Here is a 27942-nt window from a genome sequence, read left to right as displayed (position 1 = left end):
GTAAATAAAGGAAATAACTTTAAAAAGCTAGATTCACATTTTTAAGAAAATAGTCTTTGCAGCCAAGGAGTCACGGGAGATAAGACAAAACTACAAATCTTTTAAAATGATTGAATAGTACAAATGCAATACCTGTGGGCCATTTGTACCCCCAACCCCCAGAAGCCTGGCCAGATTTTTCATAGCTTTTTTTCCCATCCTGTCCTGATGCTAAGACTCTTACAACCAGCATCACACTGCTTCCTTGATTGAATCCGCATGCATGTGCACTGTGCTCTCTCCTAGCAATATTTCTAAAATCTGCAAAATGCATTACCTCCTGTGGTAGACTGCATCGATTTTTTTCTTTAAAAGCCGAACTTAGCCTTTACAGTGATTTTAAACCTTTATTTTTATTTTTTTAAATAACAAACATGTCATACTTACCTGCTTTGTGCAATGATTTTTGACAGAACTGTCCCAGTCTTCCTCTTCTGGTGTCCCCTGGTAGTGCTCTTGACTCCTCACGCCACTTGCTAAGGTGGGTACTCGTGTGGGCTCAATGCAGAGCCTAGCTGCATGTGTCCATTAACACAGAAAATGCATTAGGCCCCTTTCACACTGGACGGGAGGCGCGGTGGCGGTATAGCGCCCCTAAATATAGCGGCGCTATACCGTTGGAATTGCCGCGGGATTCAGTATTAACCCCCGCTAGCGGCCGATAAAGTGTTAATACCGCCCGCAATGCGCCTCTGCAGAGGCGCATTGTGGGCGGTATTACCGCGGTATCCCATTGTTTTAAATGGGAAGGAGCGGTAAAGCAGCGGTATGCATACCGCTCCTCTCACCGTTTCAAAGATGCTGCTTGCAGGAGATTTTTTTCTCTCCTGCCAGCGCATCACCTCTGTGTGAAAGCCCTCAGGCTTTCACATTGAGAAGGCTGGGCAGGAGTTTTTCAGGCGGTATAGCAGTGCTATTTTTAGCGCTGTACCGCCTGAAAAACTCCTCAGTGTGAAAGGGGCCTGAAGGTTAAACACTATTGCGAATTGGATGTGGACATCCAATTTTCATGTCAGGAGATTGTGATCGGCTCTCTATGAAGATGGTTCACACACCTCCAGTGTGGCTCCAGAGTGAATTGCACAGGAGTCCTGTGTGTCTTCTTGTCCATTTCAGGTCTGAATTCATCCAAAAATGTGGACTAAAATTGGACCTAAAACGATGAACAGGGACCCCTGCTGTGCCCCTTGCTGTGACCCGCTCCATACTGTAGTGTGAACCCAGCATGAAAGGAGAAGTATAGCCAAAGCTATTTTGGCTATACTTCTCCTGGGGATCATAGGAGTGCAGTTCATTCTGCACTTTGTGACCGGTTTTCAACCGGCAGCCGGCTAAAGCCTGCTGTCAACTGATGTCACAGAGCCAGCGCAGGCTCTGAAAAGATCCCAACCATATGGTAGGGATCAGCCCAGAAGTAGGGTTGCCACCTGTCCGGAATTCACCCAGACAGTTTTGATTTTGAATCATGTGTTCGGGTTTCAGTCCACCTGAAACCCCAACACAATGTTCAGACAGAGATGTGGCTCAGAACAGGGCATAGGAGGGTGAGTGGGCACTATGCACGCCACATTACCATTCTCTTTGGAGCGCCCAAAGGTGTCCCAGGTCTGTTACAATCCTATAGTGTATGCTAAAAGATACAGTATATATTTTTGCTGTGCGCCACTAAAGTGTTCGGGTTTGACTTGATGAAAAAAGTGGCAACCCTACCCAGAAGCCTGGACTGGCAGGTGGCTCAGCCTTTCAGTGAGCCGCTGAATGACTGAGACAGCCGTTCCTGACCCCTCCACAGCTCTGCACTCCAGTGAGCCCTGGAGAGGCAGAGATGACAGCCAGTGACTGACAGTCACCAGCTTTCTGCTCACGGAACACTGATGCCACGTACACACTACCCTTTTTTCATGTCATGGAAAAAAACGACTTTTTTCTCGATGTGATTCTTGTCAAGCCTGCCTTGCATACACACGATCGTGAAAAAAAATGCTTTGGGCCGATTATGCAAATTTTCCTTCTCACAACTTGCTTTTGAGCATGCACGTTTTTTTCCCCGTTGTTAAAGCCTACACACGACCTTTTTTCACGGCGAGAAAAACGACGACGTGAAAAACGACAAGAAAAAATAGAACAGGTTCTTAATTTTTTAATGGCCATTTTTCTCATAGAGAAAAATGCTCTGGTGCCTACACATGATCGCTTTTAATGACCAATTTAAAAAGTTGCATTTTTCTCGTCATGAGAAGCGGTCGTGTGTACGCGGCTTGAGAACTGAGCGGTCATCTGTGTTTAATCGCTCAGTCTTAGAGCCAGCGGGAGACAGATGCAGCAACGGCATGATGCTGCATCCACCTAGCTGAGTATAACTGTCTTTCTTTTTTTGTTAACCCAAACCTCTCTTTTAAAGCTTTTAACTTTTAGGATGATAATACTTTAGATATAGTGGACCAGATTCTCGTACAGCGGCGTATCTATAGGCGGGCGTAACGTATCCGATTTACGTTACGCCTCCGCAACTTAGATGGGCAAGTGCAGTATTCTCAAAGCACTTGCTCCATAAGTTGCGGCGGCGTAGCGTAAATCGTCCGGCGTAAGCCCGCCTAATTCAAATGTGGAATAGGGGGGCATGTTTTATGTAAAATAACCATGACCCGACGTGATTGACGTTTTTTACGAACGGCGCATGCGCCGTCTGTGGACATATCCCAGTGTGCATTGCTCCAAATACGCCGCAAGGACGTATTGGTTTTGACGTGAACGTAAATTACGTCCAGCCCCATTCACGGATGACTTACACAAACAACGTAAAATATTCAAAATTCTACGCGGGAACGACGTCCATACTTAACATTGGTACGCCGCATGTACGCCACCATATAGCAGGGGTAACTTTACGCCAGGAAAAGCCTAATGTAAACGGCGTATCTGTACTGCGTCGGCCGGGCGTACGTTTGTGAATTTGCGTATCTAGCTGATTTACATATTTCTAGGCGTAAATCAGCGTACACGCCCCTAGCAGCCAGCGTAAATATGCAGTTACGATCCGACGGCGTAAGATACTTAAGCCGGTCGGATCTAATAGAAATCTATGCGTAACTGATTCTAAGAATCAGGCGCATAGATACGACGGCACAACTCAGAGATACGACGGCGTATCTGGAGATACGCCGTCGTATCTCCTTTGTGAATCTGGGCCTTAGTTTCCACACTTTTTCTATTTAAACAGCTAAAATATTAGTAAAATATATAACTGCAAAGAGCGAAAGTAAGTGGTCATGAGTCATCAATAATCGTATTTTAAATTATATAAGGTTTATCTAAAATTCCAGAGTCTTGAGAGTGTATAAAAAATATTTAAAAAGGAAATATTGATAGCGGTACCGGTTAAAGTACGGTAGTTATAATATTTTTTTTCAACATTTACTTAGGTCGTGGGGGACATGCTATTTAATTGTGTGGCACTTCAATTACTTTCTGTAGCTGCCCAAGGTGTGTGCAGAATTCGGAAGAGGGATTTCACCGTAAACACTAGCATTTTATGATTCAGGCTCTGGATGTGCTAATCCTTTTATTGGTGGATTTTAGCTCCACCGCTGTTCATTTCATTTCATTTAATAGATATATTTTAATGACAGCATATTGACTGAGGAGTAAACACAATCTGATTAATGAAAAATATTAAGCCATATGGTGTGTTCTTTTGCTAACATTTGCTAACATATTTTCAATAAAGAATCTATTCAAAATACTTATATTCAATAGTAGAAGAATAAAACCTATGACCTCAGTTTTCCAGTTTAGTTAAATATGTTACAATTTTTTTTTTTTTTTTCAAACATCCTTTCCAATTGCTGGCAGAGCAAGTTTCCTGTTATTATCTTTATTAGGCCCCATACACACGAGAGGATTACCGGACCGTTTCCGCGGATAAATCCTCTCGAGGATTTTGATCCGATGGAGTGTACTCACCATCGGATCGAAATCCGCGCCGAAATCCCATCGCGATGACGTGTCGCGCCGTCGCCGCGATGATGACGCGGCGACGTGCGCGACGCTGTCATATAAGGAATTCCACGCATGCGTCGAATCATTATGACGCATGCGGGGGATTGATTCGGACGGATTGATCCGGTGAGTCTGTACAGACCAGCGGATCAATCCGTTGGGATGGATTCAAGCGGATAGATTTGAAAGCATGGCTTCAAATTTTTATCCGCTGGAAATCCATCGCATGGGATAAAAATCTGCAGAAACAGATCCGCTGGATCGTACACACCAGGGGATCTATCCGCTGGAGCCGGTCCGCGGATCAATTCCAGCGGATGGATCCTCTCAGCTTCATCGGTTAACCGATCCTTTGGACCGTTCTCATCCGGTGGACTGATCGTGTGTACGAGGCCTTATTACCTTTTTTTAGCTAAGGGATGGCTATGAATTAAGGAGGGGTGGAGAAGGATGGAGTTTATTTTTAATGTGGCCAGAGTTAGGCTTTAAAAGGAGCGCATTCCAAATAAAGTGCACTTATCTGTCCTGCATAGTGTTTCCTGCCATAAAATAGCTCATAATTCCCCATCCTCAGATAAATACTTAGCTTATTTTCAGAAACACTACTTGCCCTAATGTCGACATACCTTCCAAAATCTTCTTGAGACTAAGGCCCCATACACACGGGAGGATTTATCCGCGGATACGGTCCAGCGGACAGTTTCCACGGATAAATCCTCTCGAGGATTTCCGCGGATTTCTATGCAATGGCGTGTACACTCCATCGCATTGAAATCCGTGCCGAAATCCTCTGGCGATGATGTCTCGCGCCGTCGCCGCGATTATGATGCGGCGACGTGCGCGACGCTGTCATATAAGGAATTCCACGCATGCGTCGAATCATTATGACGCATGCGGGGGATTGATTCGGACGGATTGATCCGGTGAGTCTGTACAGACCAGCGGATCAATCCGTTGGGATGGATTCAAGCGGATAGATTTGAAAGCATGGCTTCAAATTTTTATCCGCTGGAAATCCATCCCAGGGGATAAAAATCTGCGGAAACAGATCCGCTGGATCGTACACACCAGGGGATCTATCCGCTGGAGCCGGTCCGCGGATCAATTCCAGCGGATGGATCCTCTCGTGTGTATGGGGCCTAAGTCAGAAGACCCTCTGTGCACTTCTCTAATCCTGGGTGCAGTGTTTTACTATGACTAAGATGGCCCCCACCAATCTCCATAGCATAGCAGGGCGGAAGCGACATCAAAACTTCACTAAAGGCACATTTTTGGTTGTGATTTTTTAAATGACATTTTTTTATTGCATTTTAGTCTAAATATGAGATCTGAGGTCTTTTTGACCCCAGATTTCATATTTAAGAGGACCTGTCATGCCTTTTTCTATTACAAGGGATGTTTACATATTTAAAAATAACTGTGTAAAATAAATAAAATCAATTAAAATAAATAAGAAAACAAAAAACATTTTTTTTAAAGCGCCCTGTCCCGACGAGCTCGTGCGCAGAAGCAAACGCATACGTGAGTAATGCCCGCATATGAAAACGGTGTTCAAACCGCACAAGTGAGGTATTGCCGCAGTCGTTAGAGCAAGAGCAATAATTCTAGCCCTAGACCCCCTCTGTAACTCAAAATAGGCAACTTATAGAATTTTTTAAACGTCGCCTATGGAGATTTTTAAGGGTAAAAGTTTGACGCCATTTCACTAGCGCAATTTGAAGCGTGACATGTTGGGTATCATTTTACTCAGCGTAACATTATTATCTTTCACAATATAAAAAAATTGGGCTAACTTTACTGTTGTCTGAGGCCTTGTACTCACGACCGGATCTGTGCGCTGGAAACTGTCTGCCCGACAGTTTCCGGCGTACAAGGCTGATTTGTGTTTTGTTCCGCTGGCGTGTACACACCAGCGGACCAAATTCCCGTCGTACCGGAACGCGTGCACGTAAACTACGTACGACGTCACTATAAAGGGGAAGACCAAAGTTAATGGCGCCGCCCTCTGTTCCTCTTTTGCTAGTTACGGGTTTGCTCGTGTTAGTGAAGGTTTGGTTAGAGCTGATTCGCGCTTCTCGGTCTCCAGGCTTTGACAGCGTGTATTCACGGGTTCAGTGCGTGTGCTTGCGGTAACGTAGTTGTCATTCGGCTATAGGCAAGCAGGTTGTTTCTGCTTTAGCAGTTGCATCCTGTGCGCTCGTATCTGTTTGTCACGCGTTTGTCGCAGGTAGTGCTGGATTTGCGAGTGCTTTCTGTTTCAGTGTGTTCTTGACTGACCAGCCGGCCGGTTTGAAGCCATGATGGAGCAGCAGCGTCAATTTTCGCGAGTTGGTGCTGTTTATGGGATGGCTGCTGGATATGTTCATTTGTCCAGTACTTTGGCCAGAAACAGGGGGCGGAGGCGTTTCTGGACCAAGAATTGGTTGCGCCAGCGTGACCAGTTCTCACATATGCCTCTGCTTAGGGAAATCCAGGAGAATAATCCTAATGACTTTAGGAATTTTCTCCGCATGACGGACCCCGTATTCAACAGTCTGCTGGAACTTCTGTCCCCCTATATCACGAGGCAGGACACTGTGATGCGCCAAGCCATCACGGCCGAGCAGAGGCTTATTGCCACGTTGCGGTACCTGGCGACTGGGAGGAGCCTGCAGGACCTCAAGTTCTCGACAGGCATCTCTCCGCAGGCGCTTGGGGTCATCATACCGGACACGTGTGCTGCCATCATCAAAGTTATGCATGAGGAGTATATTAAGGTAAGTTTCCTGGCTCTAATAATGTGGCCAACTAACTTTATTTTTATTTTCCCAGATATGCTGTGTGTTTAACTAACGTTACCTTTTCTCCCTATGCATGTTGATATCAGCTTTACATGTTTTATTCTTGGCCTACCTGCATATTTGTCCCTTACCCAATATTAACCTGTCCAGCATGCTATCCTAGGGACAAACCCACCTTGCCATTTTTTAAAACAGGACTTTTTGGTTTTTGTGTCCCCCCCCCCCTTCAAACTTTTATTGTCCCCATCAGAGGGCTGTGGAGTCTCTTAATGAAGTGGCCCTATATATTTCATTTCCCAAATTCTCCATGCACATTTTTCTAATGCAATTTTAATAATGTGAACTGTCACAAGGATGCTTGTAGGATGTTTTTGTTACAAAGTACTAAATCTCTATTTTTGTTTGTCCCCACAGCTACCCTCCACACCACAGGAATGGCAGTCTGTGGCTTCCCAATTTGCCCAGCGGTGGGATTTTCCAAACTGCGGTGGAGCAATAGATGGGAAACACGTCCGCATTGTGCCCCCACCCCACTCGGGGTCCTACTATTATAATTACAAGGGTTATCATAGTATTGTGTTGATGGCGGTGGTGTCGGCACAGTATGAGTTTCTATATGTGGACGTGGGGAAGAACGGCCGGATGTCTGATGGGGGAGTGTTCGCACGGACTGATTTCTATGATCGTCTCCAAGCTGGTGGTCTGGCATTGCCACCAGATGAAGATAATGTGGAAGGACTTCCGTTTGTGTTCCTAGCGGACGAGGCTTTCGGGCTTGGTCCTCACCTCATGCGGCCTTTTCCCCAGAGGACCCTCACCTCAGAGAGGAGTGTGTTTAATTTTCGGTTGGGCAGGGCTCGGAGGGTAGTCGAGAATGCCTTTGGGATACTCACCAACCGGTTCCGCCTGTTCAGGACATCGATACATCTGGCGGAATATAAATTGGACACCGTTGTATTTGCCTGCTGCATTTTGCACAACTTTTTACGCAGGCACTCCCAGACGTACCTACCCGACATCGGTTCTGAGGCAAGACTACCCTCAGATCCCCTTCCCGGGCTGGACACTGGTCGCGCTGGCTTGGCCCCCCAATCAGCTCGTGAGGTACGCGACAAATATGTTGAGTACTTCATGGGTCGGGGGGCCATTGCTATGCCAGATCATATTTCTTTCTAATTCGGCCCCCAAAGAAAGGAATATTCGAAAAAATAATAAATAATTAGACCATTGGACTTTATACAGTTGTTTGTCATTAATGCTTTTTCTCTTTTTCTGTCTTCCTGGTTCTCTAACTAACTTCTTCAATTGTAATGCATAATTGATTTCTCCACTTTTAGTAACTAACCACATTTTGCACAGTATTCACTCATCTACAAACAGGGTATTGAGTCTAGAAATAAGAAGCAACTCCATTTGTAAATTTTGAGGTCAAGTATTTTAATTTTTGCTTGTTCATGACCCCAAAAATTATTTTATATTTTTTTCATTACTCCCTGCTTTTGTACTTAGGAGTCTACAAAATTTTTTTATATCATTTTTTTTTTTTCAGGTAATTCAACCAAAAATATTATGCAGATTATACATTTATTAACAAGTTCACTTTTTTTTTTATCAAATATAGTTAGATTTATTGTTTACATATATATATATATATATATAGATTATTTTTGGTGGGGTGTTTACCGCCTTAATTTTTTTTTTGGGCATATTTTTTATGCACAAAAAACAATAATTTTTTAACCATTTTTTTTTGTTTTTGGTGTGTTTTTCTAAAAGTAAATTTTTAGGTGATATTTTTGAGTCAAATCTCTACTTCACTAAATTCAGTGATTAGAGAGATTTATAATTCTATATATATATATTTTAAATTTTTTGGCGTTGTTTATTCTTTATGCTCTAAACTTTATAGTATCCCAAAATGTTCAACATGGTCAAAAAGTAACAAAATCCAATTCCAAAAATCTAAAAACTCACAACAGCAGTCAGTCATGGTGTGCTTTCACACTGGAACACGCCAAAATTGGAAGATACACACATTCAGTGCAAACTCGCCAAATGTCATTGGTTCAACAGACAAATGGCCACATGTGCTATCTGACATCATGGGTGATCAATGTCTGTGTTTTGTGGGAGCAAACCCTTCCTCTCAACTACTTGAGGATGGAGGAGGGGGTTGGACCCACAAAGCACAGACATAAGATATTCTGTGATGGCAGATAGCACATGTTGGCACACTGTGTGTGTATCTTCAAATTTTGGCGTATTCATTATTCAAACTGTAAAAATGTTTGTGGGGGCGGGGGATGGGCGGGGGGTGTTTCAGTCTTTGACACGGCCCATCATGTCAATAATGTTTTTAAAATTAGATTCGATGACCATCATTCTTTGCCGCATATTGTCCATTTCCGTGCTGCATTCCAAAAGGACATTTGTTACATTCTGTTCCATGAGAAACATCCTTTCACGCATATTGTGCATTTCAGTGCTGCACTCCATTACCTGCTGAATAATTATAGCAGCACTTGCACGTGAAAATATTGGCACACCATCCTCCTCCCCTAAAAAAAAAATTAAAAATGGCATTTACAACATTATTTTTTGATGAGGCCTATCTACATATGTTTTTTTGAATCAAGCTAGGGTGACACTGACCTGATGGGCTTCTCCTTTCCACCTCTTCGACATCTTCTATCACTCCTCCTTCTTCCACCACCTCCCCATCATCTTCTATCACTCCTCCTTCTTCCACCACTTCCCCATCATCTTGGACTCCTCCTTCATCCATCAATCCACCTTCTTTCAATTCGCCAAATTGTTCTTCCGCCACTTGCCCTTCATCTGCTATAACTTCTAAGTCCAAAATTACTTCTTCCTCCTCTCTTCCTTCCTCCTTTCTTCCTTCCTCCTCTCCTTCCACATCCTCTTCTCCTTCCACATCCTCTTCTCCTTCCACATCCTCTTCTCCTTCCACATCCTCCTCCTCCTCCACATGTTGAGATGGCAGATTTTGGCCTTGTCTGGCCCTCTCTGCCTCCTCCAAATGCTGGCGACTTCTTTCCCCTGAAATAAACCAAAAAAAATGTAGACTCATCAGCACACAGATATTGGAGAGCATAAATCGCACACATTGCTTAGAAGATGCTTTCATTTAGTTACTTTTATCTTTCACCAAACCTACATTTTGCAATTACTTCTATATGGCAAGCTCTGATCCTGCCCCTTTTTAGCAAAGTGACACACATGGATGTCCCCCCTAAACTGTATTTCTGGGAGACCCTACCAAAACCCATTTTTGATTTGGGGAGACACAGGTGCTCTGCATTGCAGATGTGAAAACATCTGCTTTATTACCACTGTTTTTAGAATGAATCCTGTTTGCCTTTCCCATTCTCATACTTTTTTTTTCTAGAACTAGCTTTTACACAATGTTTACAAACAAAGTTTTTGGCCAGTGAGCCATGTCCAGGTGTGTTGTTCCTGGAATAACCGAGCCTTTCTGATAAACTATGTGATGTTACGTTGTTTACTAAGAACACTATTTGTAAATATGTAGTTATTTATGTCCTAAAAAATAAATGACAACATGTCTTTAAAATTACAAGCAGGCCAAGGAGGCAGATGGTGAAATATACATGGCAACACATTATTGCAGACAATCACCCCCCCCCCCCAACCCCAATATATATTTACTTACTTTTACGCAGAATTTTAAGTATTTTCTTCATCTGATGTGGCTCCCTCAATTTTAAGTCTGACCATCGTTTCCTCAGCTGTTCCTTGGACCTGGTGATCCCAAACATCCTCTGCATTCTCCTCGCCACCTTGTCCATAATATGTGCCTTTCGGCGGTTAGGGGTCTTGTATGGCCCTAATTCACCATCATAGTCCTTCTTTCGCATGATGTAAACTAACTCCACCATTTCCTGGAACCGCATATTAGTGGCTTTATATCTTCTTTTCCTTGATCGGGACGTCCCTGCCTCTGTCCCTTCACTTGTGGCATGAGAGCATCGTGCCCGCTCGTGTGACATCGCCATCTTTCCTTTCCCACAGAGATTATGGGCGTGGAAAAGATGAATTCTTACGCCATGGGCGGAGAAGAGGGCGGCGTTTAATACATACGCGGAGTGTAGAGAATGCAAACAACGTGTTTACGTCGGTTACGCGGAGAATCTTCGAGCGCATCCAGAACATACACAGTTAACGCCATATTTCATAAACTCATTGATTAGGGGCCTCGCAAAGGTGACGAGGGCGGGGTTTAATAAATACGCGGAGTGTTTAAAAGGTTTACGCCGTGATTACGCATCTTACGCGGTAATTAGGCGAGCGTGAGAAACGAGGAGCGAGAGACAGGAAGGTAAGGAAATTAAAAATGTGATCAGCAGAGGCCTTGAAAATGTAGACACATGGGATGGGGGTTTGGGCTGTTGGTTGCACCCTTTTGAAGCTATTCTGTCTATGGGGTACCACAATGTTATTTTGGTTTACAAATGCTTTTGGACACCTCACAAAATAGAGATGTGAACAATGCTGTACCTCATTGACAAGTTTTTGAATGGTGTATTCAGATCAGGCAAAGTATTGTTCAAGTGTTGGTTGTACAGAGGTCATTAGGAAGTGTCTTTTATGTCATCCATTGTCAGGGGCATGAGATTTACACATGAAAGAGTGCCTAGATGAAAACTGTCATTTGTAAGCATTGTTTATTTTTCTATATTTAAAATATTTACTGCAATGTGAACAATGGTTCTGCATCTAGCAAATCAATGTTTGGTACAAGCAATGCGGCCGAGCTGCCAATCATTGTTTAAACAAGAGAGACTGTGTTTGTAATTAGATATAGGTAATAAATTTGAAGACACATATTAGATCAAGGTCAACGCTGATCCTTTGGAATATTTATTTTTCTGTGGTTTATGTTTTTGTAATCTAGACTCAAAAAGAAATATAATTTTGGAAAAATTACAATGGACCTCCTACAAAGCAAGGAATCTATAGAGGCCTTACTCCAAAAATATCAGGAGACGCCCATCCTGTGGAATTCCAAGCACTCTTTATATTGCAATAAAGAGGTACGAGCGGCAGCACTAGAAGAGCTAGCAAATTATATGCAAACTTGGGTGCCAGGATGCACTGCCAACATGGTGAAGGATAAACTTGCCAACCTCAGAAGCACATACAGGAGAGCATACAAAGCTAATAAAAGCCTAAAATCGGGAGCAGCAGCAAGACAAGCAAAGGAACCCAAACTGTGGTATTATAAACAGATGGCTTTTTTGCGGGACGAAATGGAAGGCAGGAAAACGATGTCCAGTCTTTCTTCCAACCTTTCCTCCATGCTACCTTCCAGCGGACCTTCCCCAGATGACCACAGCCCTGCAGAGTCGGAGGAAGAGGGCCTGGCTGACAGAGATGCAGATCTGCCACCCTTCGATGAGGAGGTATAGTAGTTTCCTCTATATTTCTGGCGTAAATAATTCTTGGTGGATTAATGATTAGATATTGTAAAAAAAAAACCAAGCTGGGAAAAAGCAAAAAAAAAGGTGTTCAGACAAATAGGTGTCAGAGATGACAACTGCAGGGGTCAGAAGTAGAGTGTATTCAAGTAATAATGAACAGAAAATACTAAACGAAAAACATGAAAATGAGTGTGGTTTGATTTAGCGAAATTGTAAAACAATTCCTTTTTTTTCCACACAGGAAGAAGAGATCAGCCAGGAGGTGGCAGATCCTCAGGTGTCTGTCAGCCAGGAGGAGGCCGGGGTCAGTGGCAGCCAGGAGGAGGCCGGGGTCAGTGGCAGCCAGGAGGAGGCTGGGCCCAGTGGCCTGCAGCAGGTCCACCCGGCCAGGAGAACCACCACCAGCCAGTCTTCTCCCCCCCAGGTGAGGCCATCAGGCCGAAGGAGGCAGTTGAGGCCTGTGGAGGAGGCAAGCCTCCGCATGATCCAGGAGGCAAGCGCCATCATGAGGGCCCCCCTCAACCCCACAGAGGCCTTCAGTGCCTCATTGGCCCATGATTTAAATGAAGGGGAGGAGGACCAGAGAAGACTGGCAAAGGCCCTGATGAACCAGGTCCTTTGGTGGATGCAGAGGGGCCTGCTGACCCCAGACACTGGGCTATGTGACCCGGCCCGGCTTGCGGAACACCATCCTCCTGCTGCCACATCAACCCCACCTGCAAGACCCCGTGTTCGATCCGCTGGAAGGCTGCCTGGAGGGAAGGCTGGAAAGAGGAGGAAACGTTGATTTTCTGCCTTCCATTTCCTTCCACATAAAGGACATCTTGTTTGTACTACCACAGTTTGGGTTCCTTTGTTTGTGTGCTGCTGCTTCATATTTTTGTGTTTGGCTCCTGAGGCTTGGAAGTTTATCCTTCACCATGTTGGAAATGCAAGTTTGCATATAGTTTGCTATCTATTCTAGTGCTGCCGTTCTTTTTATTTTTTGTGATGACATTTGCCTGAATAAAAGGCTTTTTGCTTTCATTTGAAAACATGTCTATTGTTTGTTATACTGTGGGGATTATTAGGCAGCAAACCTTTAATAAATATACAATGGGTAATTTACAAAGGACACACTCCTTGGGGGGGGGGGGGACATTTGGTGTGCCAACATGGTTTAATATTCTCTAATGAAACACCAAAAAAAAAAAAAAAAAAAATGAAAAAAACATGTAAAAAAAAATTAGTTTAAATGGTGACATAACTAGAAACAACAAAAAAAAATAAAAAAAATGCACATTCCTTTACAAAAATGACTACTCTAAATTATGGAGGACCACCAACCAAAACACACGTCTGGCATAGAAAACATTATTAAAGGATTACATCACAAGCAAGAAATGTGACATTTCAGTATGGGACAACTCTATTGAAATTGCATCAGCAAGAGAACGGGGTTATTCTAGCAAGAGAAGAATTAATAAAACGAGGCTTGAAAATGTGGTTTAGTGCGCCTTTTTAAGACATTGTTCTCTTGCTAGAATAAAAGGTTTCTAATGACGAATGTGCCATATCCCAAAGAAACGCGAGTTTTACCTGAACGAGCGCTCCCGTCTCCTCATTTGGACTGAGCATGCGCGGGGTTTTTGTACGCTGCTTTTGTGTACAGACGACCGAACATGTCTGACGGACACGATTCCAGCAGACTGTTTTAAAGCAAGACCAGGAAACAGTTGTTCGTTGGAAAACGGTCTGGCCGACGATTGTTTGCTGGAATTCAGTACGTTACTGCCTACACACGAACGAACATGTCCGCTGAAACTGGTCCGCGGACCAGTTTCAGCAGACATGTTTGGTCGTGAGTATGGGGCCTCACTCTTTAATTAAAAAAAGTGTTTTTTTTTCCAAACAATTACGCTTGTAAGACCGCTGCGCAAATACGGTGTGACAAAAAGTATGACTGCCATTTTATTCTCTAGGGTGTTAGAAAAAAATATATATAACGTTTGTGGGTTCTAAGTAATTTTCTAGCAAAAAAAACTATTTTAAACTTGTAAACACTGAGTCTGAAAAACAGGCTTGGTCCTTAAGTGAGCAAAAAGGTGGAAATAAAAGGCCGTCTAACTGAACCACCCCCATATAAGGTGTATAATTCACTTATTCACTCTGTTATTTATTTAACTATATGTGGATTTATTTTTTCTATGTGAGCGCTGCTTTATATCACAAATGACACATGATTCATATTAGGTGGCATGTTATGTGTATATACATTGGTCCTTAAGTGGTTAAAGTAAACAAAGCATATCCTCCTATAGTGTGTACTTACCTTAATACAAAGCACCTTGTGCCATTTCTCTTTAACCTTTCCTCCCTCTGCTATCTGAATGAGTCACTGATAAGACTATAAGCCAACACAAAAGCCTCCTGGGATTTGGCTCACCCCTCCCACTACCATCCTTCAGCACGCAGCAGGTGGCTGACAGCCTCAGTTGTATATATTTCCCTATAGCAATGCCTGTGAGCCTCACAGCTCCAGTAAAACCTAAAACCTAAGTGAGGGACCCCCGTCCCTCACTTAGGTTTCAGGTTTCACTGGAGCTCTGTGCTCTAGCTCTGCAGTGTGTGTGGCATCAGATACCCGCCTCCTGTCTGCTGGAGTTGAGAAAAATCCTTTGATTTGAACGCATGTTTTAGAAGGCTCTACAGGAGACATTGCTGCAGTTAAACAGATGCAACTTGCATAGGAGGATTTGTTTCATCTCTGTGTATCACCTGGGGAAAGTCATTTTACTGGGTATATGTAAGGGTTTACAGGGCCGGAAACATACATGCAATGCGCCTTTCACGAAACCACGTTTCAGTGTGAATAACAAAAGACTTGAGAGCTGAGTTTATTTTAAGGGAAATCTGTACTGAGTAAGCTTGACACTGCTGTCCATTGAACTAGCCTGGAGACAGGCATTATTTTATAATTCCCACCCCCACTCCTTTTCTGAAGTCATGTGGTTACTTTTCTGGATTTTGACTGGATGTTAGTGATCATAACAGAATTCAGTGTAAGAAATACACAGGAAAAAATGCATGTTGACAAGGGGAGTGTAGAGGTGGGCGGAGAGTCTACTGACCACAACTCCACCCACCCACCGAGCTCCAGACAACAGACCCACCCACAGAATCTGCAGTTTTTCAGGTCTCATAACAGACAGAGGGGAAACCTTTGACAGGTAAGGATACATGCAGGAGGCATCTATATCCTTATAGATCAGCACTATGGCAGTAGTTTAGAAAGGATGAGAGTGAGTTTACATCCACTTTAAGGCAACCATTATTTTGAATGGTCTGCTTACGAGCAGGGCCCTCTGATTCCTCCTGTATTGAATTGCGTTGTAATTGTACTGTCTGCCTCATGTTGTAAAGTGCTGCCCAAACTGTTGACGTTATATAAATCCTGTATAATAATAATAATGTACAAAAGACACAGAGAAAAAGGTGCATGGACTATTTCTTGTAACACCAACATAGGTGCGTTGACTATATGTGTTGCGGTGTCATTAGTAATAGCGCCTTAGCATACCGATTGGCATAATGAACATTCCCATGTGTTACTGAAGGGCACCAGCCTAAGGAATCAGGAAGGATTTTTTTTTTTAGATGACAATGCAAGTTATATTGTCTAAAAAACATACTCTGGATTTTTGCCCCCCCCCCCAAAAAAAAAACACCAGCCACCACTGCCAGAATCTGACTTGCAGCTTAGTGCAGACTTCTGGGGAAATTAGGGAGCCAATCACACAAACAGGAAATTACATTGGAGGGGGAGGGGGGGGTTGGTGCACCCTGTACGCCATTTATGTACAGAATGTCTCAAGGTTGCCATTTTGCATTGTATTTTACAGAAAATGATAGCACTGCAGATTAAAAGGGAAAGGTAATTATTAATAACATTCAATTACAAAATGACTTGTGTAACAATTGTACATGCTATATTATATTTCTTTTTTATTTCCTTTTTTCCTGCGAAAGTAGAGTTACCCTTTAAATTTGAATACAAGCTATAAAATATCTGAATGCTGTTTAACTAGAATCGATCATTCTATATAAAGCTATCTGTCAGTGGGAGGCGTGACATGTTTAAGATAACAACTCTACATGTGTGTGTAATGTCACAGACATATTTCACGAACACTTATAGTAAAAAAAAAGTGATTGAGTAATAAAGACAACATATTAATGCAGTGACAGCTCTAACGCTACACAAGAGGAATAATGAATTCTTTACACATGTAATGACAGGCTGCATCTCCTTACCTGCGTCATTTCCTCCTCCACAATAAATAATCAGCCTTTCAGTCACGCATTACTTAGACTGACAAGTGGGAAACCAATTTCCTAATCCCCTCTTAAAGCAACAGGCATGACTTCTATAAAGTAACTCAATTTGTGATGGGATAACTTCCATCAATGGGCCACTTGAGCCTTAATGTTAAGAATATTGGTTTAATTAGTGGAGTGTTTTATTTTATATATATATATATATATATATATATATATATATATATATATATATATATACAAAAACATACATACAAATGGTGGGGCTTATATTGACAGGTTTTCTTGTCTAATGCTGCTTTTGCTATTAATGTGTTAAAATGGAAAATGCAGCTCTTGACACTTGAGATGCATGGCAGTTCCAATCAGTAACTCCTCTAGCAGATCTTGGAAGGGCAAGCAGGAGTAAAAACGGCCATAGATGGTTCGAATTACAGTCAGTTTAGCGGGGACCATCTGAGAATTGAATCATGTATGGGCAGGCTGAATGCTGAATGTACCTATACTTGGGTACAACCAGTTTTTGGATTTTACAGTATATGCGACTATTGCTAGCTGTTGTTATAGCCACTAGCAGTAGTCACTGTGTTCTCCCGGCAGGGACAACCCCTGCCGGGAGAACACAATGGCTCAGCGGGACTGTGTTGTTGGGGGAATTGAGTGATTTTCATTCCTGCAACCCGTAGTTGCTCATCTATGGCTGGCTTAACTCACTCTTGGTCTCTTACCCTGCCATATACAGTGTATTGGTTGATAGTTGACTGAACTGTTTTCAGAATTACCGTGAATATCAAGAGTAGTTTTATTGTTTACATAATATACAAGAATCGAGGAATAACACTTATGGGCTGATTTACCAAGCCGTTGCGCCTTGATTCATGATGCAAAGGCTGGAGCAACAGCCGTTTTGAGATTTACTAAAGGAATGTGCTGCTAAAGCAGCACAATTCCTTATTTACTATAATGCCTAGTGTGCCCAGGAGGGGGCGCAAGGTGCGCGTCTCTATGGACCTGGCGCACGGCATTTAGAAATGTAAAATGAAGGTGTTTGTGAGAGAGTTTATTAGGGGGGGGGATGTGGGGTGACGTGGGGAAGTGTAGTGACTTGTGTTTGTTTAAGTTTTATGGGCCGAATTGAAAGTGAAAGTGATTTTTGTGAAAACGAGCGGCTACGCCGGCAAGTACGTTTAAACCTCTGGGAGGTTTATTTGTGTACTTGCATGCGCAAATGGCATATTCTGCCACTTACGCACGCCGTTTCACTACGCTGACAAAATATTGGTAAATATCAAGTGGTGTAGCTGCCTTTGCGTGGCTTGAAGTGGCGCGCATGAATGCTCGAATCGTTTTCAGCTTACGCTGACCATGAAGGGGAACTCCGCTCCAAATAATAAAAAAAAACGGCATGGCTTCCCCTCCAGGAGCACATCAGGCCCTTAGGTTTGGTCTGGATCGTAAGGGGGAAAACCTACGGCGAATAAACGATACATTCCAAACCCTTATCCGAGCACGCCGCCTGGCCGGACAGGAATGGGGGTGGGGAAGAGCGAGCGCCCCCCTCCTGAGCCGTACCAGGCCGTATGGCCTCAACATGGGGGAGTGTGTGCTTTGGGGCATGGGGGCATTGCGCCCCCACCCCAAAGCACTCTTGTGCCCATGTTGATGGAGACAAGGGCCTCATCCCCACAACCCTGGCCGGTGGTTGTGGGGATCTACAGTGGGGGGCTTATTGGAATCCGGAAGACCCCATTAACAGAGGGGACCCTCAGATCCTGCCCCCCCCCTGTGTGAAATGGTAATGGGGTACATTGTACCTCTACCATTTCACCAAAAAAAGTGTCAAAAATGTAAAAAAAGACAATAGCCGGTTTTTGACAATTCATTTATTCCTTCTTTCCGCGCTTCTTCTTCTTCTTCCATCTTCTTCTTTTCTGCTTTCATTCGGGAACTTCAATTTGAAGCGGATCGTCCGGGGAAGAAGAAGCCGTGCAAGATGCGGACGAGAAGACCGATGGAAGGAGAAGAAGATGGAGGAAGAAGCCAGTGCAAGATGCGGACGAGAAGACCTAAGAAAGAAGCAGAGGAAGAAGAAGATGGAGGAAGAAACCCGAATGAAAGCAGAAAAGAAGAAGATGTAAGAAGAAGAAGCGCGGAAAGAAGACATTAATAAAGGAATTGTCAAAAACCTGCTATTGTCTTTTTTTACATTTTTGACACTTTTTTTGGTGAAATGGTAGAGGTACAATGTACCTTTACAACCCCTTTAAGATAAAAAAAAACCCTTCTGACTTTACAGCCAAAATCTGGTATTGGATAGTTGTGTAATCTTGTCTGGATTGTTGTGAATTTGCCTCTGAGTGTGTACAGTATTTCACAGCTATCACAGTAGCATTTTTTTAAGGCTTGTTATATATATTTACTACACTTATGCCGTGTACACACGTTCGGTTAAACCGATGAGAATGGTCTGATGGACCGTTTTCATCGGTTAAAACTGATCGTGTGTGGGTGTCATTGGTTATTTAACCATCGGTTAAAAAAAAGCCAACTTGTTTTAAATTTAACTGATGGATTCCTAACCAATAGGACAAAACCGATCGTTCGTAGGCACAACCATCGTTTAAAAATCCACGCATGCTCAGAATCAAGTCGACGCATGCTTGGAAGCATTGAACTTGTTTTTTTTTCAGCATGTCGTTGTGTTTTACGTCACCACGTTCTGACACAATCTTTTTTTTAACCAATGGTGTGTAGGCATGACGGACCATCAGTCAGCTTCATCGGTTAACCGATGAAAATGGTCTATCGGTCCGTTTTCATCAGATGGACTGATCGTTTGTACGCGGCATTAGTCCTTTGCTCATAGAACTCTTTTGATTTTTTAATTTTTTAAGGTAAGTAAACTTTTTATATTGGATTCATTTGAACGTTATTGATGGGTCATGTCTTCTATATGTCACACATAAAAATTGATCTCTTACCTTCAATGCCCACTCACAGTCTGTTATAGCATTATGGTACTTTTGCAGTTTTATAAAAGCCTGTAAAAAGAAACATATTAAAAACTTAGTTATAACCATATTAGTACAATTTTTTAAGAACCCAAGCACAAGCCTGAGTTCTGTAGCATAAAATACTAAGTTTTTGTCTTGAGTAGCAATATATTTTAAGCAAGCATAAACATTGAAAAATATATCTTAGTTATTTTTTTATGTCTGGTACCTTTTGCTGTACAGTTTTTAAAATACTGATTAACTATGTGACTTAAAATTAGAAACCCAATCATCCAAATGTATTTTACATTTAAACATGTTATAGTAACTTTAAAAGTATTTACATTTTTCTTTTTAAATTCCAATTTTTTACTTTTTATTTTAATAATGCCTAGTGATCCAAATGCAAAGGCTCCTTTTCAGGCACTGTCTGTTATAAGATTTCATCACACATTATGCAGGTATGTTTGGCGGATGTCAATATTATTATTATGCAGAGTTTATATAGCGCCAACAGTTTGCGCAGCGCTTTACAACATGAGGGCAGACAGTATACAGGAGGGATCGGAGGGCCCTGCTCATTAGAGCTTACAACCAAGGTGAAAGGGTCAAGTGATACAAAAGGTAATAAGTGTGGGTGAGGAGCTGGAAAAGTACAGTTGTTATGTGAAGGCAGGATAGGCTTTCCTGAAGAGATGGTTTTTCTGGGATCATCTCAAAGCAGAGTAAGAGATAAATCGGACAGATTGTGGTAGGGAGTTCCAGAGGATGGGAAGACTTGGGAAAAGTCCTGGAGGCTAGGATGGAAGGAGGTGACAAGAAAGCTAGAGAGCAGGTGGTCTTGGGAGGAAAGAAGAGAACAATTAAGTTGCTATTTTTAGACAAGGTTAGTGATGTAGCTAGGGGCTGAGTTGTGTATGGCTTTGTAAGTTGTTGTTAGTATTTTGAACTTAATTTGTTCGGTGAGCGGGAGCCAATGGAGGGATTGACACAGAGAAGTAGCAGACACTGAGCATTTGGCAAGGTGGATGAGCCTGGCAGCAGCCTTCATAATGAACTGAAGGGGGGTATCCTCTGTAAAGGGAAGCCAATGAGAAGAGAGTTGCTGCAGTCGAGGTGGTAGATGACCAGGGAGAGAATTAGGAGCTTTGTGATGTCATTGTTAGAAAGGGACATATTTGGAGGTGTTGTGGAGGTTGAGGCGGAAGGATTTGGACAGTGATTGAACATGGAGCCAAAAGGATAGTTCACAGTCCAGGATTACACCTAGAGCCTTGGCATGCGGGGATGGACTGATAGTGCCATCGATCTTGACAGAGAGATCAGGGGAAGACGCACGTGGGGGAGGAAAAATTATGAGCTTGGTTTAGGATAGATTGAGTTTGGGGAAGTGGTGTTGACATCCAGGCTGATACGTCTGTTAGTAAATTAGTGATACGTGAGGAGACTGAAGGAGTGAGCTGAGGGGTAGAGAGATAAAGTTGGGTGTTGTTGGTGTAGAGATGGTATTGGAAGCCATGGGAGGCTATCAGCTGACCCAGGGAGGAGGTGTAGATCATGAATAGGAGAGGTCCAAGAACTGAACCTTAGGGGACCCCGACAGAGAAAGGAAATGGAGAGAAGGAGGTACAATTGTAAGTAACGTTAAGGTGCGGTTGGATAAGTAGAAAGAGAACATCAAGTTCTCCACCCTGAGAAATGCAATTCAGCTATCAATGATGTTTCTATAGACAGAAAGTTTTGTAGCGTACATGTGAGCTATAGACCTGGATGGTGATGTGTAGATCTGTGGTGGCTGAACACTTGTTGAGGTGGGTGAGGAGCACTATGCATAAATAGAAGTACTTGGAAACTCTAAGGCCGGGTACTCACGACCAAACATGTATGGTGAAAGCGGTCCGTCGGACCGTTTCCACCATACATGTCTGCCAGAGGGCTTCTGTACGATGGTTGTACACACCATCGTACAGAAGTCCGCGCGTAAACAATACGCGGGGCGTGTCCGCGGTGTCGCCGCGTCGATGACGTGGTGTCGCCGCGACAATGACGCGGCGACGTGGGCGGCCCGCCTTTAAAATGCTTCCACGCATGCGTCGAAGTCATTCGACGCATGCGAGGGACGGCGGGCGCCTGGACATGTACGGTAGGTCTGTACTGACGACCGTACATGTCCGAGCGGGCAGAATTCCAGCGGACTGTTTTAAAACAAGTCCAGGAATATTTGTCTGCTGGGAAAAGGCCCGGCGGGCAAATGTTTGCTGGAATTCGGCCCGCTCGCGCCCACACACGACCAAACATGTCTGCTGAAACTGGCCTGCGGGCCAGTTTCAGCAGACATGTTTGCTCGTGAGTATGGGGCCTAACTGGTTGAAAAACAATGATCACTTCCTAGTGTATGGCATAAAACTTAACCAGTGAATTTCTGGGAAAATGGGACTCCCCCTTCTTCATGGCTTTATTGTTAGATCTGTTTGTCCTCAGCACTGCAGTCCTATAATAATGACACAGCAGACACCCCAGAAAACCATTATATTAGGACGCAGACTGAAGTCCACTTGACCAACCAGTCTAACGTTACCAAAGCCTTTAAAAAGGAGGAGCCCTTACCCCTAAACTGCACCGATTATGTTGCATGGCATATACTAATAAAGTGATCAATTGTCTTCAACCAGCTGGACACGTTTCCAATACTTTATATTCATGCACAGTGTTCCTCACCCACCTCCACAATACAGCAAGAAAGTGGCTACAAATAAGTTCCAGGAGGTCATCAGCACTAAGGTGCACAAAGCATGGGAAAAAAGATATGCATTTTGTTAATGATACACATTGCTTTAGCAAACTATGAGGTTGATCAGTGGCGGCCTGTCGATATGGAGTGCAGGGGCGCCGCCACCCTAATCGATGTGCCTGGCCCCTAATCTACATGCAGGGCACCAGATGCATGGATTCCAATGTTTTTTTTAGAAGCACATGATCAGAGCCTGAGGCTCTAATTTGCTTCAAAAAAGGGTGGACCACTGCGCCCAGAGCCCACCCTGTTGTGTGACAAAGATGAATTAGTATTCGCTATTGTCTTTCTGATTCTCCTCCCGGCTGATCAGGAAGTGGCTCCTGCGACACGTCACCCGATTGGCTGAGAGGAGAAGCGATCCTATTGGCCGCCAAGGAGAAGGAGGGAGAAGACGCAGGGGGAAGTCACCGCCCACTGCCCGTGGCCTAGGTGCGAACTGGTGACTGACTGACCGGGGGGGCTGTGACCCACCCGATCAACGGGGAGAGGATTGTTTGTAGCCCCCCAAAAAATATACTACCAGCCACCACTGGGGTTGATTCACTAGAACCGGAAAGTGCAAAATGTATTGCAGCTGTGTATAGTAGTAGTCTACTATTTAAGCTTTGAAAAAAATCTCTCCGGTTTTAGTAAATCAACCCCTATATCTCATTCAGTTAGGGTTCATCACTGTTGTAATTAGCATGTAAATTTACATTTAAACTAATTAAATCAGATACAATATACACATATTATATTTCCCATTTAAAAAAATATATAGTTCACTATGGATGTGTTTACCGAGGGGATCTTTATCATCTCCAAGGGGGATGACAGTGACCTGGGAGGTTTATTTATGAGACCAACAAATGTAAAAATCTCAGAGTTATAGGCACGATGGGATATTGCATTCTTTGAACAATATCTCTTTGATAAAATGGTACAGAGGAGTCTCTGATGGGAGATTAGTCTTCAAAAGGGGGAAATGCAATTGGACAGATGGTTCAAGTATTTTTAATGAGGCCGGTTTGGGCTTTTTAACATTTTTAAAGGATAGAAAAATGCAGAAATTATCCAATTTAGATACAAAAATTAAAGAGATTAAAGAAAAAGTACTCGCTTTTTAAAGACAGTAAAGAATATAAAGAAAGATCTATGAACTTAAAAAAGACTCTAGAAAAAAAAGAAAATTAAAAGAAGGAAAAATACAATAGAGACATGGGAGATTATCAGACTGGAATAGTGTTAGAACTTCAAGCAGCAAATAATCCTTTACCAGGGTGAGACCCTATAGTGTCAACACATTAGAGCAGGATCAAGTACCCTATGTGCAGAGAACCCCAAGAACTAGGAATGGTTCCAATCCCCATTTCTCCTATTCACACCCAAGAAATAGGAGGCTGCAATCTAGGAGTTCCCCACCCAGATCCCCATTCATCCCGTTGGATAATGGAGGAGATTCTTCCTTTATATATAGGGAAGAGGCTAAAAGACAGTACAATATCCCTGTAGGTAATAGGTAAGACCCCCTCGATGGTGGGAGTTATGGACATGCCCGATATTAGGGAGAAACTCAATATGGACCACGTGGTAGACATGTGCATTCGTTTTAGTCCGAATGCATTTTTGTCCGAATTTCGGGTATTTTTGTTATCATTTTAACATACGAAAACGAATGCGCAGAAATCGAAATCCGAAAGATCTGACAAGAAAAAATGCTTTATTTTCGTTTTTGTTGCTACAACAGTTCGATATAGATAGGAGATTCAACATGACGCTGACAATAGCAATCTGTGTCTAGCGCAACATACTTGTTCACCTACATTACAATCCTTTCTGAAAATCTGCAAAACAGCGTTTAGATCCTTTTAAAATATTTGATCTCTGAGTGTGACGATATGTATCAGATTCAACTTCTAATAATACATATATCTCTTCTGTCTGTTATTCTCAGAGTGGATTCGATATTTGGTTCTACAATCATTTAGCTGGTTATTTATATTTACCACTACATATAGATATTCCTAGAATAAATTGCCTTTTTTTAAACTTTACATAATAACAAAATTATACAACTACATTTTTTAGAGGTTTTTAGCCAATTAATCAAAGCAATAATCAGCCAACTAATTGATTCTGAAAATAATTCTTAATTGCAGCCCTACTTGTCTGCTTTCCATGACTTGGTTGTTTAATAAGACCCTTGCACTGATAAGGAGTGTTGATTCCTTCTCTCTCACTTCACTCACACCATTCGTTACCCTCCCTCTTTATCAAATACAGAAATATTTTAGGGGTTCCACAAAACTTGCAAATAGTAGTGTTTCCCAACTCCAGTCCTCAAGGCACACCAACAGGTCATGTTTTCAGGCTTTCCATTATTTTGCACAGGTGATTTGATCAGTTTCACTGCCTTAGTAATTACCACAGCCGTTTCATCTGAGGAAAAACCTGAAAACATGACCTGTTGGTGTGCCTTGAGGACTGGAGTTGGGAAACACTGAAATAGTATATTGCATGCTTTGGATTCCTGAAAATGTCATATACAGGTTGAGTGATAACCAGACTGGTATGTGTTTTTCACGCTATACATTACCTTGTATGTATTCTACATTGAACTATAAGCTTATTAGCAGTGTTTTGCCTTACATGAATGCTTTTTTGATTCACTTGTAATGAGCATTGAATTTGCTAAGGAGTTCAACCACTCCAATCAATTCCCAGGCACAGCCCGCTCCCTTCTGCCACCTCAAAGCCCTCTCCTCTACTGAGAGAGTCTAATGCCCTGAACACACAATCGGTTGGTCTGATGAAAACGGTCTGATTGACCGTTTTCATCGGACCAACCGATCGTGTGTGTGCCCCATCGTTTTTTTTCCACATCGGTTTTTGATGGTTAAAAAAACGATAGAAAAAAACAATCGTCTGTGGGGAAATCTATCGGTCAAAAATCCATGCATGCTCAGAATCAAGTCGACGCATGCTCAGAAGCATTGAACTTATCTGCACGCCGTTGTGTTTTAAGTCACCGCGTTGGACACGATCGTATTTTTAACTGATGGTGTGTAGGCAAGACTGATGAAAGTCAGCTTCATTGGATATCTGATGAAAAAATCCATCGGTCCGTTTTCATCGGATGAATCAATCTTGTGTACGTGGCATAATTGTCTGTGTTGGCTGAGCTCCTCTGACCCTCTCCTCACTTTCTTACCTAACCTTTTACATAGCTGTGAAGGTGGAGCTGATGAGGAACACCTATGAGTCTACTGGGGCTGCCGGCATCACATCTTAGATGGCCGTGCCCAGCAGCAGTTATGTCCAAGCTAGGGAGGCCTTTACATATAAAACAGCTTGCAAAAATGATGTTAAATATACATATAATCTTATGGGAAGATTTTTGTTGAAATGAACAGTCTGGCTTCAGGGTAACTTTAGGCATACCTCACATCACCTTTGACAGAAAAGAACTTCATAAAATAAATTATTTCAGTTCCTGACAAATCAAACTCACCGGTAAAGCAACTTTGAAGAATGAACTCCCTTATTATAGATGACCCTTGAAAGCATATTAATTTTCAGGCCCATCATTTTAGCACTTTTTCCAAAATAACACTGAAGCAGCTCATTCAAATATAATGTATGCCAATTTGTACAAAGCATTTTTAGGTAATCAAAAAAAATGCAGTTGATCAGCAAGAGTAATTTTGTCAGTCACCTTCACTGACACCTTTCTTAGTGGTGAGCTTGAACCAGAGATGACATGCATAAAAGAACATTATGCTGTAACTCTAAATGAAAGTATTAAAAAACCCTGAACATGCAATTTAAACCCCACAATTTGTTTAAAAGGTAAAATGAATTTCAATTTTATTGGAAAATATGAATAACATATATAAGAATTTTTAACATTATAAAATCCACCTTTCTGTTTTAATTTGCATTCATTACAACTTTCTAAATCTACCAAAGGAAATTATTTAAATTTCTCTTCCTTGCCAGCCTTTCAACAGTACTCAACAGTACTTTTTCTGCAAATAATTTCAGATTACAAACATCCACTGCAAAGATTTACATTTTTATAGGTGTAATCTTTAGCAATTTTGCACATCCAAAGGGATAAAAGTGTTGGATTATTTGTATTATTATATATAGTGAAGTAGATTGGAGTCAGACATGTAGTCAAGACCCACCCATATCAGACCAACAAAATACTGTATTTGCTGTCGTCTTATACGCCAGGTCAGGATGCCTGCTGGATGTGCGGTAATACTGTATGTAGCTTCATCTACATACAGTATATACCGATTAGCCAATTTCGGTGACCGATGTATTCAAAAGAATACAGATCCTGCTCGGATTGGCTTTGAGAGTCAGAGAGACGTGGGCTGATGATGTTACAGCCTCTGCCAATTTAAGCAGGCTTTGTATTCATTAATAGAATACATCACTCGTAGTGATTGGCACCAGCTCCAGCAAGATGGAAGTAGAATATGGCTCCAGAAGGAAGAAATATGAAGCGTCGGAAGCCTCGGAAGGGGGGGTCATCTTATACAGTGAGTACAGGCAAAAAATCTTAAAAAACTGTAAAATACGCCCGGTCGCCTTATACACCGGAAAATACGGGTATGTACTGGAGTGCCAACCCTAGTTATATAGTAAAGAAGAGGAAATGTAAATGTGGGCGTTAAACGGTCAACTCCAGACATGCATATTAACTACTTGCTTACTGGGCACATATACCCCCTTCCTGCCCAGACGAAATTTCAGCTTTCGGCACTGTCACGCTTTGAATGAAAATTGCGCGGTCGTGCGACATAGCTCCCAAACAAAATTTGTGTGTTTTTTTCCCACAAATAGAGCTTTCTTTTGGTGGATATGATCACCTCTGTGGTTTCAATTTTTTCCGCTATAAACAAAATAATTTTTTGAAAAAAACTCAATATTTTTTACTTTTTGCTATAATAAATATCCCAATTAAAAAAAAAATTCTCAGTTTAGGCCAATATGTATTCTTCTACATATTTTTGGTAAAAAAAAAAAAAATCGCAATATGCGTATAGTGATTGGTTTGCGCAAAATTTATAGCGCCTACAAAATAGGGGATAGATTTATGATTTTTTTTTTATTCTTTTTTTTTTTTACTAGTAATGGCAGTTATCTGCGATTTTTGTCATAACTGTGATATTACGGCAGACACATCGGACACTTATGACACATTTTTGGGACCATTCACATTTAAACAGCGAACAGTGCTATAAATAAGCACTGATTATTGTATAAATGTGACTGGCAGGGAAGGGGTTAAATGTTTTCCCTAGGAGTGATTCTTACTGTGGAGGGAGGGGACTGACTGGGGGAGGTGACTGATCTGTGTTCCTATGTACAAGGGACACATCATCGGTCTCCTCTCCCTGACAGGACGTAGATCCACGTCCTTGGCTGTGTAACGGCCAAACGCGGGTACCCGGCAGACATTGCGGCCGCCAGGCACGCACATCGGCACCTCAGTGACGCGGAGGGCGCGCGCGCGTGCCTCCCAGTGGCCGGAGGAGCCGAGGACGTCAATAGACGTCCTCCCG

General features: G+C 42.6%; 1 protein-coding gene across 1 annotated transcript in view; it reads right to left on the bottom strand.

The window, feature by feature from the left end:
* TTC12 (tetratricopeptide repeat domain 12) overlaps positions 1-27942 on the bottom strand; it is a 226308-nt gene that overhangs the window by 136979 nt on the left and 61387 nt on the right. Inside the window, exon 7 of the mRNA XM_040326012.1 lies at positions 19579-19638. Coding sequence (XP_040181946.1) covers positions 19579-19638 — 60 coding nt within the window. The remainder of the gene's footprint in view (positions 1-19578; positions 19639-27942) is intronic.

The sequence above is a fragment of the Rana temporaria genome, chromosome 10 (genome assembly GCF_905171775.1).
Source record: "Rana temporaria chromosome 10, aRanTem1.1, whole genome shotgun sequence".
NCBI classification, from domain to species: Eukaryota; Metazoa; Chordata; class Amphibia; order Anura; family Ranidae; genus Rana; species Rana temporaria.
The sequence above is the reverse complement of the archived record's forward strand: the minus strand, read 5'-3'. Positions and strand labels throughout refer to the sequence as shown.